Source organism: Schistocerca gregaria, chromosome 2 (assembly GCF_023897955.1).
Source record: "Schistocerca gregaria isolate iqSchGreg1 chromosome 2, iqSchGreg1.2, whole genome shotgun sequence".
NCBI classification, from domain to species: Eukaryota; Metazoa; Arthropoda; class Insecta; order Orthoptera; family Acrididae; genus Schistocerca; species Schistocerca gregaria.
Genome location: NC_064921.1, coordinates 500185652 through 500201253, shown reverse-complemented (window position 1 = coordinate 500201253; position 15602 = coordinate 500185652). Strand labels below are relative to the sequence as shown.

Below are 15602 nucleotides of genomic sequence, written 5' to 3'. Positions count from 1 at the left end.
TATTTAAACTATGTCTCTAGCTTGGTTCTCGTCAGTGCTTAAATTGTACTATCCTTGAAATTCTTAGTTTAGTCTGTTAATCGCCCTTTGACGGCTGTTGTACGTTATTGTGGGTTGCTTGCTCAGGCAGCTATTTTTGAAAGTGTGTTGTAGTACTAATTGTTGCTGCTTCTAGGCACCTTCTTGTCGCATGATGCTTATTTTACGAGCGATCTGGTGTCGCCTGACGGGTCAGCTACTGTTTCTGCGTATCCGTGCAGCTAGCCCGACCTAAATTTCAAGTTCGGCAGCACGATATTACTGGCCAGCATTAGGGATTCTCCCTGTCCCGCTACCTTGTGTGAAGCACTTCTACGGCACTAATGACAGCTACTTAAGTTAAATCTTTCTTTTTTTAAATTTTGATTTGGATCACTTTTGGTGCCATGCCCGTTCTGTATCAATTTTTCCCTAATCAGCCTGACTATTTGCTATTCCTTGTATTTGCTTAAATTTGTCAAGTCACTCATACACCGATGTTAAATTTCGTCTGTAATCAAAACCGTTATCTTAGCTCAGTAGATTCGAACTTTTTAAACATTTTTATTAAGTTTGTGCTAGTCGTTATATTTGACTTTTAAAAACCTTGCTTTAAATTCGTCAGGTTGTTAAATTTAGGTCTGAAATTTAAAACCATTCTGTTAGCTTGGGACCTTTAAATTCGTTTAAACATATTGCCTGTTACTAAATTTGTATCATTTGACCTTCAAAATTTTGGTTTGAATTTTTCAGGTCACTGAAAAGACTGTGTCTGTAATTTAAAACCGCCGTATTAGCTTGGGACGTATAAAGTATCACATTTGCTTAAACATTTTTCTGTCATTGTTAATTTGGTTAAGTTATTGTGCTTCCTTGAATTTAGAGCATTCCACTCACTGTTTTAAAAACTACTGATCTCTAAAAGATTATTTAATTGTGTTTTACTACTGCTGCCTTTTAAAGAAAATTGTTTAGTAAATGTGAATCATTCGGCAATTAATGAATGATGTCACAACCTGGGGTCTTGTCCTTCCATAAATTCCTGTTAGCCTGGCTTCCAGGAGCTCAGTTCGCATAGTACGTTATATTGCGTTTCATCAGTTTGTGCGAATGGTTTTTTCCCGTTGGTTAGCAGTATGCACATCTACAGTCAACTATTCCTCTATATAGCATAGTAAGTGTTACTCAGCAGACTCCTCGTTTCAACCCAGACGTGCCGCCAAGAATATTGATCACATTTTCATTGTTTTCCAGGATAACTTTTATAAGTTTGCTCCATTTAAATATAGCGTCTGTTGATTATTGTAAGAACTTCGCGTAGCTTTTAATTTGGATTCACTCCGAATGTTGCTACATTCCCGTCTCCTCGCTAGTCTATCCTGTACCAGCGTCTTCATTTCTACATAACTGTTGTTGTTGTTGTGGTCTTCAGTCCTGAGACTGGTTTGATGCAGCTCTCCATGCTACTCTATCCTGTGCAAGCCTCTTCATCTCCCACTACCCACTGCAACCTACATCCTTCTGAATCTGTGTAGTGTAGTCATCTCTTGGTCTCCCTCTACGATTTTTACCCTACACGCTGCCCTCCAATACTAAACTGGTGATCGCTTGATGCCTCAGAACATGTCCTACCAACCGATCCCTTCTTCTGGTCAAGTTGTGCCACAAACTTCTCTTCTCCCCAATCCTATTCAATACTTGCTCATTAGTTATGTGATCTACCCATCTAATCTTCAGCATTCTTCTGTAGCACCACATTTCGAAAGCTTCTATTGAAGCTTCTATTGAAGAATGCAGAAAGTTGAAATAAGTGGTTCGTGTAATGTTAAAACAACAGCTGATTCCTCAAACTGGGGTGCTATCAAGCACGGGGTCCCACAGGGTTCGATCTTAGGTCCTTTACTGTTCTTGATATACATTAATGACTTACCATTCCACATTGATGAAGATGCAAAGTTAGTTCTTTTTGCTGATGATACAAATATAGTAATAACATCCAAAAACCAAGAACTAAGTGATGTAATTGTAAATGATGTTTTTCACAAAATTATTAAGTGGTTCTCAGCAAACGGACTCTCTTTAAATTTTGATAAAACACAGTATATACAGTTCCGTACAGTAAATGGCACAACTCCAGTAATAAATATAGAATTTGAACAGAAGTCTGTAGCTAAGGTAGAATTTTCAAAATTTTTAGGTGTGTCCATTGATGAGAGGTTAAACTGGAAGCAACTGGTCTGCTGAAACGTCTGAGTTCAGCTACGTATGCTATTAGGGTTATTGCAAATTTTGGTGATAAGAATCTCAGTAAATTAGCTTACTATGCCTACTTTCATTCACTGCTTTCGTATGGCATCATATTCTGGGGTAATTCATCGTTGAGTAGAAAAGTATTCATTGCACAAAAACGTGTAATCAGAATAATTGCTGGAGCCCACCCACGGTCATCCTGCAGACATCTATTTAAGGATCTAGGGATCCTCACAGTAACCTCACAGTATATATATTGCCTTATGAAATTTGTTGATAATAATCCAACCCAATTCAAAAGTAATAGCAGTGTGCATACCTATAACACCAGGAGAAAGGATGATCTTCACTATGCAGGATTAAATCTGACTTTGGCACAGAAAGGGGTAAATTATGCTGCCACAAAAGTCTTTGGGCACCTACCAAACAGCATCAAAAGCCTGACAGATAGCCGACTAACATTTAAAAATAAATTAAAAGAATTTCTAGATGACAACTCCTTCTACTCATTGGCTGAATTTTTAGATATAAACTAAGTAAAAAAAAAACTTAATCATTAGTGTCATGCAATATTTTGTGTAATGTAATTTCTTGTACAGACATCTTTTATTAACCTGACACGTTCCACATCATTACGAAGTGTCGTATTCATGATCTATGGAACAAGTATTAATCTAATCTAACCTAATCTAATCTTCTTGTCCAAACTATTTATCGTCCATGTTTCACTTCCATACATTGCTACACTAAATACAAATACTTTCAGAAACGACTTCCTGATACATAAATCTATATTCGATGTTAACAAATTTCTCTTCTTCAGAAACGCTTTCCTTGCCATTGCCAGTCTACATTTTATATCCTCTCTACTTCGACCATCATCAGTTATTTTGCTCCCCAAATAGCAACACTCCTTTACTACTTTAAGTGTCTCATTTCCTAATCTAATTCCCTCAGCATCACCCGACTTAATTAGACTACATTCCATTATCCTCGTTTTGCTTTTGTTGATGTTCATCTTATATCCTCCTTCCAAGACACTATCCATTCCGTTCAAATGCTCTTCCAAGTCCTTTGCTGTCTCTGACGGAATTACAATGTCATCGGCGAACTTCAAAGTTTTTATTTCTTCTCCATGGATTTTAATACCTTCTCCGAACTTTTCTTTTGTTTCCTTCACTGCTTGCTCAATATTCAGATTGAATAACATCGGGGAGAGGCTACAACCCTGTCTCACTCCCTTCCCAACCACTGCTTCCCTTTCATACCCCTCGACTCTTATAACTGCCATCTGGTTTCTGCACAAATTGTAAATAGCCTTTCGCCCCCTGTATTTTACCCCTGCCACCTTCAGAATTTGAAAGAGAGTATTCCAGTCAACATTGTCAAAAGCTTTCTCTAAGTCTACAAATGCTAGAAACGTAGGTTTGCCCTTCCTTAATCTAGCTTCTAATTTAAGTCGTAGGTTCAGTATTGCCTCACGTGTTCCAATATTTCTACGGAATCCAAACTGATCTTCCACGAGGTCGGATTCTACTAGTTTTTCCATTCGTCTGTAAAGAATTCGGTTTAGTATTTTGCAGCTGTGACTTATTAAGCTGACAGTTCGGTAATTTTCACATCTGCCAACACCTGCTTTCTTTGGGATTGGAATTATTATATTCTTCTTGAAGTCTGACGGTATTTCACCTGTCTCATACATCTTGCTCACCAGATGGTAGAGTTTTGTCAGGACAGGCTCTCCCAAGGCCGTCAGTAGTTCCAATGGAATGTTGTCTACTCTGGGGGCCTTGTTTCGACTTAGGTCTTTCAGTGCTCTGTCAAACTCTTCACGCAGTATCGTATCTCCCATTTCATCTTCATCTACATCCTCTTCCATTTCCATAATATTGTCCTGAAGTACATCGCCATTGTATAGATCCTCTATATACTCCTTCCACCTTTCTGCTTTCCCTTCTTTGCTTAGAACTGGGTTTCCATCTGAGCTCTTGATGTTCGTGCAAGTGGTTCTCTTATCTCCAAAGGTCTCTTTAATTTTCCTGTAGGCAGTATCTATCTTACCCCTAATGAGATAAGCCTCTACATCCTTACATTTGTCCTCTAGCCATCCCTGCTTAGCCATTTTGCACTTCCTGTCGATCTCATTTTTGAGACGTCTGTATTCCTTTTTGCCTGCTTCATTTACTGCATTTTTATATTTTCTCCTTTCATCAATTAAATTCAATATTTCTTCTGTTACCCAAGGATTTCTACTAGCCCTCGTCTTTTTACCTACTTGATCCTCTGCTGCCTTCACTACTTCATCCCTCAAACTACCCATTCTTCTTCTACTGTATTTCTTTCCCCAATTCCTGTCAATTGCTCCCTTATGCTCTCCGTGAAACTCTGTACAATCTCTGGTTCTTTCAGTTTATCCAGGTCCCATCTCCTTAAATTCCCAGCTTTTTGCAGTTTCTTCAGTTTTAATCTACAGTTCGTAACCAATAGATTCCTAAATCTCTGTCTTACCATTATATAATCTATCTGAAACCTGTCAGTATCTCCAGGCTTCTTCCATGTATACAGCCTTCTTTTATGATTCTTGAACCAAGTGTTAGCTATGATTAAGTTGTGCTCTGTGCAAAATTCTACCAGGCGGCTTCCTCTTTCATTTCTTTGCCTCAGTTCATATTCACCTACTATGTTTCCTTCTCTCCCTTTTCCTACTACCGAATTCCAGTCACCCATGACTATTAAATTTTCGCCTCCCTTCACTATCTGAATAATTTCTTTGATTTGATCATACATTTCATCAATTTCTTCGTCACCTGCAGAGCTAGTTGGCATATAAATTTGTACTACTGTAGTAGTTGTGGGCTTTGTATCTATCTTGGCCACAATAATGCGTTCACTATGCTGTTTGTAGTAGCTTACCCGCATTCCTATTTTCCTATTCATTATTAAATCTACTCCTGCATTACCCCTATTTGATTTTGTGTTTATAACCCTGTAGTCACCTGACCAGAAGTCTTGTTCCTCCTGCCACCGAACTTCACTAATTCCCACTATATCTAACTTTAACTTATCCATTTCCCTTTTTAAATTTTCTAACTTACCTGCCCGATTAAGGGATCTGACATTCCACGCTACGATCCGTAGAATGACAGTTTTCTTTCTCCTGATAACGACATCCTCTTGAGTAGTCCCCGCCCGGAGATCCGAATGGGGGACTATTTTACCTCCGGAATATTTTACCCAAGAGGACGCCATCATCATTTAATCATACAGTAAAGCTGCATGCCCCCCGGGAAAAATTACGGCCGTAGTTTCCCCTTGCTTTTAGCCGTTCGCAGTACCAGCACAGCAAGACCGTTTTGGGTATTGTTACAAGGCCAGATCAGTCAATCATCCAGACTGTTGCCCCTGCAACTACTGAAAAGGCTGCTGCCCCTCTTCAGGAACCACATGTTTGTCTGGTCTCTCAACAGATATCCCTCCGTTGTGGTTTAACCTACGGTACGGCTATCTGTATCGCTGAGGCACGCAAGCCTCCCCACCAACGGCAAGGTCCATGGTTCATAACTGTTGCGATCTATATCCATTTGAATCTGCTTACGGTGTCAAATCGTGATCTTCCTCTACAATTTTTACTTCGCAGTCTTCCCTCTATTAGAAATTTGACCCTTACTTGTTGCTTTAGGATGTGTCCTGTCAACCAATCACTTCTTTTATTCACCTTGTGCTTTTTTTTTTGTTGCCAGATCTTTCCAGTAGATTTTCGTTTGTTATCCGATCTACACAACTCATCTTCAATTTTCTTCTGTAACATGCTGTTTCGAAAGGTACTGTTCTACTCTTGTCTGAATAGTTCCGGGCTACACACTAGCCAAATACGCTTAAATTTATATTTTGTTAGCCGGCCAGGGCGGCCGAGCGGTTCTAGGCGCTTCAGTCTGGAACCGCGCAACCGCTACGGTCGCAGGATCGAATCCTTCCTCAGGCATTGATGTGTGTGATGCCCTTAGGTTAGTTAGGTTTAAGTAGTTCTAAGTTCTAGGCGACTGATGGCCTCAGAAGTTAAGTCCCATAGGGCTCAGAGCCATTTGAGCCTTGATGTTTCAAAATGTGTCCTATCAACTGATCCCTTCTCTTGGTCATGTTGTGGCACAAATTTATTGAGTCCCCATTCGGTGAGCCGAACATATCGTATACAGGTATCACAAGGTCTTACACAGGGAGTGGTGGCCGCCGAACAATGGCCTCTGGCCTTTTCTGATCACAATGGCCGCATATGAACGATACATCAGCACCCTCAACAAATCTGGCATGGTAACAGCCTCTGGAAGATGAATGTAACACACATCCAGGACGCAGACTGCCGTCGGCAAGTCGTCGCAACTTGGGCTAAATGTGAATGACATTACTCCCGGTACCACTCGACTCTGATATGGTGGCTCCACTGCGCTAAATAGACAATCTACAAAACACTTACTTAGTTCAGCAAGGACACAGCTGCATGGCACCGCAGACCCTGGACTTCAACTATGCAGCGCACAGGGACCTCGACGCTCCACCTCCATCGCTGACAGAGAATGACAACGACACTGAATCAAACTCACATATTATCGTTGATAGAGCGCCGCTTAGAAGGAGCCGTAGTCCACTTGCAACGACAAGATCGAACAGCTGCAGAGGTCCCCACCATGTGCCACATTGTGGCGGACACGCACCGACACCGCCGATAGTTTATTGCAATCCTTACGACGCAAGAAGGTCGCTCCCGTACGGACCAAGCAACCGTAGTAAAAGCCCCGGAAGATCACTTTCGTCATTTTCACGAAGAAAGAGTCGTAGACGACAGCTGACACACACTATCGACAGGGCAACGGCGATGGCACTAATGAAGGAAGTCTCGTCTGAGGAGGTGGGGAACTCCTTGGACAAGGATACAGTCAGTAAGTCTCCAGGGCCCGATGGACTACCAGTCGAGTTTTGTCGGATCTTCCGTGACATCATGATGGCCCCCTGGGTTACAGTGCTCCGAGAACTCATGTCCCCAAACTGTACGATACTGTTCTTCTTCGTCAAAGAACTTCTCATGAATGAAAATGAGACAGACGTAAAAAGGTAAGTAAATTGTTTATTATTTCGAAACTAATCGTCGTAACACTAATATATTTATTCCGCAGTGAGACAAGACGGTCAGTGCCTTCATGGAAAAACGTTTGCAGTCGCCTGAGGAATCATTATCTACCTACGTGTGCAACTCATCGTCCGAATCAAATCGACGTCGGCGAACGTTTTTCATCAGAGCTCCAAAAACATGGAAATCGCATGAGGAGACATCGGGACTGTGTGGAGGATGTGTAAGGGCTCAAAATGACTGTGAGCACTATAGGACTTAACATCCGAGATCAACAGTCCCATAGAACTTAGAACTACTTAAACCTAACTAACCTAAGTACATCACACACATGCATGCCCGAGGCAGGATTCTAACCTGCGACCGTAGCGCCTGGTGAAGTGTCGGGCTAGAAGCCACACGCCAGGTCCTACGGTGTCCAGCCCTTCAAGTTTTTGGTTCCACTGTTGTGTTCTATGTGTTTGTATTTTGTCGTTTATGATGCCCTGTAGCCTGTTAATGTGCCGTTTGAAGTATTGACGCCTGGTACGCTACCATTGTCTCCTGAGGTGATTCCTCATTGAGATTAAGCCCAGTATTTCCTGGGGCAAGGCCGCACTGTGTTGTTGTGAGGTGCGATCAGGTTTGGTGCCCGCCAGTGCGTCCTGGACGGCGTTAGTGAGGGTTTCTACTGCCTCGTCGATTTGTGCTGTTTCGTTAATTTCGTGTATGGGTGGAATGTGGCTATCGAGCGTTTCCTTGAACAAGGTCCAATTCACACGCCCGTAGTCCAACATCCTGCTTTGTTCCATGTGCTGCAGTGTTTCCTCAATGTATAGTATTACAGGTTGGTGATTTGAGGGCAGATCGTTTTCAACGGCAACGTTGAGTGTCGATGTACTGCCCCTGATGATGACCATGTCTATCACGTCTGGCCTGTGTCCCGTCTGATAGGGAATTTGCGTCGGTTCAGTCGGCGCTAGTGTAATGTAGTTTCTGCCTAGTGAATGTTCGTATAGTTGTTTGCCGTTGGGATTTCGTATGCTTGAATTCCATTCCGAATGTTTGGCGTTGAGATCTCCAGCGGCTATTACTCGCGTTGATATGTTGAGTAGCGTGCTGATATCACGTGTTGAAATGCCTTTAGGACTGTTGTATACAGATATCAGTGTAGTGTAGGCTCCGTAGAACTTGACCCTGACGGCCGTTGAAACGTCCCCTTAGAAAACTTATACAAGACTGTGCTTAAACTGACACACAGTATTTTTGGCGCAACGCAATCTGACTTTCAGTAATCCCTACTAAAGAATGGCCCTGACTAACATTAACCTATACGTTTCACAAATCACTTACCTCACAAAAATCTTCGTTACTCGAACTACTGCAATACAGCGAGCGCCACTACTGCCAGCTAAATAAAAGATTCAAACTACGGAAGGCACTAACTTCAGATAGGTATAGTTAGCAAATGAAAGATTTTAATAGAGAAAAAACAATGTATTTACCTTAATAGTCATAATATATATAGCAGTTCATGACATCCATTCTTACAAATTTCAAAACTCCGCCATCTCTCTCCCCACATCCACCACTGCTGGTGTCTCACCTCCAACTGAGCAACGCTACGCGCCGCTAACAGCCAACTGCCCAACGCTACAATGGCGAGTATTACAGCAATGCCAACCAGCCACAGACTGCACACAGCACAGCCAGTGATTTTCATACAGAGCGCTACGTGGCGTTACCAATAAGAAAACCTAAACAGCCTACTTACACCGTGACCTAGATTATTCCAGTTCAGGGAGCTCTATGTTTGTGTGCTCAATGTCTTTGTGTATGACGATTGCAGTTCCACCTGCCCGGTCGGTCGGTACGATAGACGCAGTAGCCGGGAAAGTTTGTTTGTGTGGTTTAAGCTTAGTCCCGCTCAGTAGTGCAACAAGGATGGCCTTGCGCTCTAAGAACGCGGCAAATTCTGCCCTTTTGTTGTAGATCGAGTCTCCATTCCAGAACAGGATCTGTGATAGTGTGCACGGGTTTGCGTTACAGGCCGGGTGTGGTGTATTATTCATGTAGAGGTGTGAAAAAGTGTCGTGATGGCAGATTGTATGACAGCCCAGTACTGCCCGAGTTCGGCACTCGTGCGCTGTTTGATAAGTGTAGTGACGGCCGTCAGCGTCTTGGTAAGGATTTGAGTGGTCGTGTGTCGAGGGAATAGTGTTTCCGATATTCCCTCAGGTGATGTGTTGGTGTTGGATGTGGCTGTCTGTGGTGATATTGCAGAGTTAGCGTCCGCTTGTGCGGATATTGGTGTGTTGTTCGGGATGGCATTTGTGTTCATGTTTTGTGGCAGAAGTTGTGGCGCCTGTGTTACTTCTGTAGTGAGGGGGATGGTGATGTGGGCTACAGTCTCGGTGTCTTGTTGACTGTTTGCCTGTGTGTTACTGGTCTGTTGTTGCTGGGTGGCTTGTTATGGTGCTTTGGTGTTCCCCGCTTTGTGGCTTCGTATGCGTCTATTCTTCCTCTGCACTTGGGATTCTGGTGGTTCTTGTGTTGGTGCGTTTTCCTGTGTAGTGTGCGTTTCTTCGCAGCACGTAACTTCCGGGAGTGTGTTGGTGTTGTTTGGGGGCACAGGTGTTGGCACCGTTGCTTGTTGGTTTTCTGGTGTTGTCTGTGGCTGTTGTGTGGTTGTTGGAGCGGTTGTTTCGGGTGTTTGTGAAGGGCGGTGAGGTTCCGCAGCCTGTTCCGTTCCGCCAGGGCTAACAACCTTGGGCAGCGACGCGGCTCTTTCCGTCACTTTACGACGGACCTTGACCTACCTGTGAACATTGTCTCAGCATTTCATCAGTAGGGAAGCCGAGTGAAACCTACTGTACTTCGACGTGAACCAGGCTGCAATTAAAGTCTCTAATCTACGTTTCGGAAGAAAGTTTTGTCACTACATGAAAGGTTGGAAATTTTGCCCTCAATTAATATATTCTGAAACTTAGGTGAACAAGTATCACTGCCAAGCCCGTGCTAGTCTTAACACAGTCACTCACATTCCCTTTCACTCACGTTAGCAAGTTCATGGTGTTGCATTTCCCGAAAACGTAATAGCTACAAAAATACTGATTGTTTTTGATTGATAATGCTCGCCAAATATTAAGTCTGTCGGTACCAAATGCACTCACAGTTTTTAACCACCGACCTGCTCAGTACGCCACGCGGAATATATGTCTTTTCTCGTCACAAAATTCACTTAAAAATTCCGAAATTTCTACACACACATCGGAATAATTATGCCGTCACTTTCCAACACTTTTGATGCATGAAACACTGCTAGATCCGGCAACTTATTGTTTCCATCGGAACTACTACTACACACGTCCGATCTGTTTCATGGCTAGCCTTCGACTCCTCTCTTTTCTACCAGCAGAGAAAGGCGCGCGAAGAATATTGCTTTACCATTGGTCAGTTTACTTAACAGCCAATAGCAAAACAACTTTCTCCCGCGGCAGTCCGCGTTTTTCATTCATAACCAATCGCAAAATATTAAACCTAACGACTGCACTTTTTACCGACGTAATTATCTAATATGCTGTAGTTTTTCTTATGCATAAAGTTATTTACTATTGTTATTTATACCTGAATTAACTTTCCCTTTACGATAAACTTACTTTACAAATCTGTTCTACAAAAATCCCCTTTGTTCATATTCATACTTCTTTGAAATTTTCCCATACTAAATCCTACTACACAACTCGTTAAACAATTATCTTCATATTAACCTTAAACAACACTCACGCATCATTCATACTGCTAAAACACATTTATAACATTTTACATACACAAAAAGACATAATAATGAAAATACAAGAAAAGTTTATGAAAAACATTCTATTACTTTAGTGCACTCTAGTAAGCACAATCGAAACTAAATCAGACCCCTATCCAATATTGTCCTCTATCGGCTGATACATAAACTACGTGCGCGTCCAGTCTCGCGTCACCGTCTGTCACCACTCACCTCTGAGACACATCTCCCACTTAACCGCCTCCAAGGCGGGATCGGTATACGGCGCTACGCCTCATTTGGCAAACGTTACGCCGTTCATAACTGCGTTCGGCGCTGGCCTTGGACGTGGGATGTCGTGCAGTGTCCTGTGTTAAGCGCAATCATTTTCCCATGAAGGCATAGACCGTCTTACAGTAGGATAAATGTATTGACAATTACGGCGATGAGTTTTGAAACAGATTAGTTACTTTTTTTCCATCTGTCCCTTTTACAGTTGACTGTGTCTTATATCTCCGAGGATAAAGACATAGGGTCAGTGGTGCTGCTTCGCTGGATTCGCGTAATAATCAGTGTGCACTGGAAGTGAAGTCGCCCGGCAACAGCAGAGCTCGTTGGAAGCGATAGGCGTGGGGCAGGCATGATGACGTCGAGGCGGTGCCCGGGAGCGACGAGCCTGACGGTGACGGAGGACCGGTTCGGCGTGCTGGAGGACGAGAAGACCGGCGAGCGGCACGCCGTGCGCCGCTTCGCGCTGGACAGCGGCCGCGGCCTCTCCTTCCAGGTGGTCACTCTCGGCGCCGCCGTGACCGCGCTCTCGCTGCCCGACCGCCGCGGCGCCGTCGAGGACATCGTGCTCGGCTTTGACAGCCTGCAAGGTCTCACCGACACTGCTCTCCACCGTGCCTCGGTAATTTCCAAGAATGATTGCCTATCGAAGTCTCAGAGTCCAAACGATACATATCGAAAGTGCGGTTGTAAATCGATCGTGCGACTCTGGTGGCGGGCGTTATGAGTATGTTTACGGTGGTCACTGCAGCAACGACAAAAGAAGAGCGTTACAAAAATACTTCTAGTTACAAAGAAGACGACTTACCTTACTCGTCATCAGTGTTGTCATGTGAAAGTCCGTGTGATGTGTACGCTAGGGGAACAAATCTCTGTTTGCCATAGCCTGAGTTAACTCTGCCAATATCTTGCAAACGCAAGTTGTGGAAATAGAGATACTGAAACAAGTGTAGTTCGTCTCTTTGTCCTGAACGCCCTTCTCTTTTAATGGAAGACTTCACGGATTTCCATAGCCGCTCGATGTTCTGCTTGTGCACACTGGGGAAGACACGAACTCTACAGAGTGGTTGACGAACTCGTGGTCGAATCCTTCTGCTTTGAGTGTGTTGCAGGACTGAAACCCGTCTGTAATGACTTTACTGCCAGGCAGTATGAAGTCCTTTACCAGACGCCCTAAAGTGACCTTGTCTCTGGACAATACTGTGACAACGAAACACTTCCGGCACTGTCGTTCTATTCCACAGAATAGCGTAATATGTTCGAATTCACTCTTTGAAGGTCGTCCTCTATGGTTCTTCCTTCTTGCTATGTGAGATTCGCCCACTTCAATAACTTTACTCGGTCCACCAATAGGTTCACTGTCGTTCGCCACCACCACATAACATACTTCTCTGCAACATCCGAAATAGTCGCACACAGCAGTAGCAGGTAAGTCAGTTTCCGATACTGTTCCTTGAAAGATGTAATCTCGAATCCAGCAAGATAGAAGAATTACGCTGGTCTGGATCGTTAACTTGGAAGATTTTAACCATGTATTCTTCCTGGTACAAGGTTTTCCGCACTGTCCGCAATGAAACTTCAACGGTATTTCAGCATCAAAACCCTTCTTAACTAAGTTTTACACACACGAAGTTTTACACACTTCGCACCACCACAGTCTTCACAGTCCCTTCTTTCCTCGTCCAATAGTACTCCATATTTCCGACATAAAGTGAAACAACTTTCTACTCTGGATACGCATGGAATTAGATTTTTCCATGTGAGAGAATCCGCCGAAAAAACGTCAAGAACACCAGACGTCCCACTCACTATCGACATACATCGTCTGGGTTTCCCTAGCGACTCACAAATAACTCGCGGAGGTATGCAGCTTAGAGCAACTAAGGGAGCGACGGAAAACAGATAAAAATGACGATCATAAGGCCCGCCACCAGAGTCGCACGATCGATTTACAGTCGCACGTTCGATATGTATCGTTTAGATTCCTCGACCTCGATAAGCAATCATTCTTGGAAATTACCACCGCCTCAATGTCCATCCCACACAACTACAACAGCGGTTTATTACAGAGCAAATAACACGGTCTACCATACTACGATTAACAGCTGTCGGCTTTGACCAGTGACAGACTGAACGTGTGACAAACGAGTAAATAACTTGGCTACTATAAAATCAGACCACCGCCGATATTCTGAAACACAACAACAGAGAAAGTTTTCGTACGAGGATTTATTACACTGGGAAAACAGATAGTTCGAATTTCTGCTATTACGATCACTCATATATATATATATATATATATATATATATATATATATATATATATATATATATATATATAGAGAGAGAGAGAGAGAGAGAGAGAGAGAGAGAGAGAAATATTTCTTGGAAAGCTGGTGCATAAGTTCGTAGCCTTTTTCCATAAGTTTAATAATCACCACAGATATACGTAACACAGACTTAGTCATCAATAATATATTCTTCTTCGCTGTTTACGGCAGTCTGCCAACCCTTCCGTAAGTTTTCGATTCCGCTACTGTGGAAATCACGTGGTTCTGAAGCGAAAAACTCGTCGAGCCATGTTCGGAGAGCATTTTATTCCGAAAATGAAGTTCCTTTACGATTTTCCGATAGAGAGTGGAAAGGGTAAAAATCTGAAAACGCAAAGTCAGGTGAATAAGGTCGATGTGGAACGACCTCCTAACCGAACTCCTGCATAGTGTTTTTTGTCAGTCTAGCAGAAGTGTGTGCAGCCGGTATCGTGGAGTAGTATGGCTTCACGCATTCCTGCCGGTCACTGTGTTTTGACTGCGTCTGCAAGACCTTTATACGTACAACTACCCTTCTAATTCTTTCAAGGCCACAATTAATTATTGAGACCTTGCGTTTTGTTTAATGCCAGTGAGCTTAGGGAACAAGACTGCCTTTGTGTAAACGTGTCCCTCCTACAACGCGATTTTCTTTTTAAATGCATTCCCATCAAATCAGAAACTAGTTATTTCGCAATTTCATGCTGTGGGCAGTGTGCAGTGAAGTCTACTGAAAATGCCAAGTCTGCAATCCATTCCAGATGTTCTAATAAATTCAACAATAGCTAGTTATAAGTCGAAAAATCGTTCGCGGTGTGCTGCCTGACTTAACCAACGTACTTTGCCGTACTGTGCAGTGATTTGTAAGGTCTATGTACTCTCCACTCAGTTCCATTGAAAACTGCAATGGAATAATGTGTGCGACTTCAGAAATTTTATTGTTCATAACACCAATTTCATCACGTGTTCAATGCCTGTGAATTTGGCACATGGCGCTTCTTGCTGTACAGAATAATGAATCCTGTTTGGCAATTTTTTGCTCTTTCATTGACAACTAAATCTTTAATTTCTTTCTGCATTGCATTATAAAGTCGTTTCGTGGCAAATTTACAGGGTGAAGCTAATTTCGCGCACTCGGGCTTCCCAGCGCGACTCCTCACCTGTCATCGATAAAAAAATGTCTGTCACAACATTTCGTCTGGCGAGTATATCCGGCAGAAAAAAGACGTTAGTGTGTGGCAATCTGGCAACACTGTAACAACACAAACGGTAACTACCTCTTTCTACTTGCGCTACACAGTTGTCGCAGTTGATAGAGTTTTGGGTTATCATGCAGGAGGTCGAGGGTTCTATCCTGGGTTGGGGTGCATTTTTTTTATTTGTTAATTTTATTATGACATTTCATACTGTAATAGACACCGTTTTATGTCACATGTACCCTAAATTTACAACATTTTGTAACGCCGAATACAACAAATACGTGGTTAGGCAAATAAGAAATAGATAGTTGATACAATTAATGGGATCATGGTGATAACACATACAAATAGTAACCGAGGTTGGACATTATTCTCACAGCACGTTGCTAGTCCTACTGGTAACGTAAGGTCCTAACAAAATGTAATGGACCTAAACAAGGCTAGAATATTAGTTGGTACTAATCTATGTGACCATTAGAGGAGGGTACAAGGAAAACAGGTTCCTCTTCTAGTAGTGGAAGTGGTGCGAATAAATTCGAGCCCACGACGTGGAAAGGGCATCTTTCAAAGCTGACCAATGGTCCATTTCTATGATTGTCGTATGTAAGTGCAAATGTCTTCCAGAGGACCCGCTGCAATCGCTGTTGACGATTAAGATGGCA

At 42.8% G+C, this 15602-nt stretch overlaps 1 protein-coding gene across 1 annotated transcript in view; it reads left to right on the top strand.

Moving 5' to 3' along the window:
• Positions 1–11787: 11787 nt before the first annotated feature.
• Positions 11788–15602, top strand: part of LOC126335855 (galactose mutarotase-like) — a 37006-nt gene continuing 33191 nt past the window's right edge. The window contains exon 1 of the mRNA XM_049999327.1: positions 11788–12022. Within this exon, the coding sequence (XP_049855284.1) occupies positions 11788–12022 (235 nt within the window). The remainder of the gene's footprint in view (positions 12023–15602) is intronic.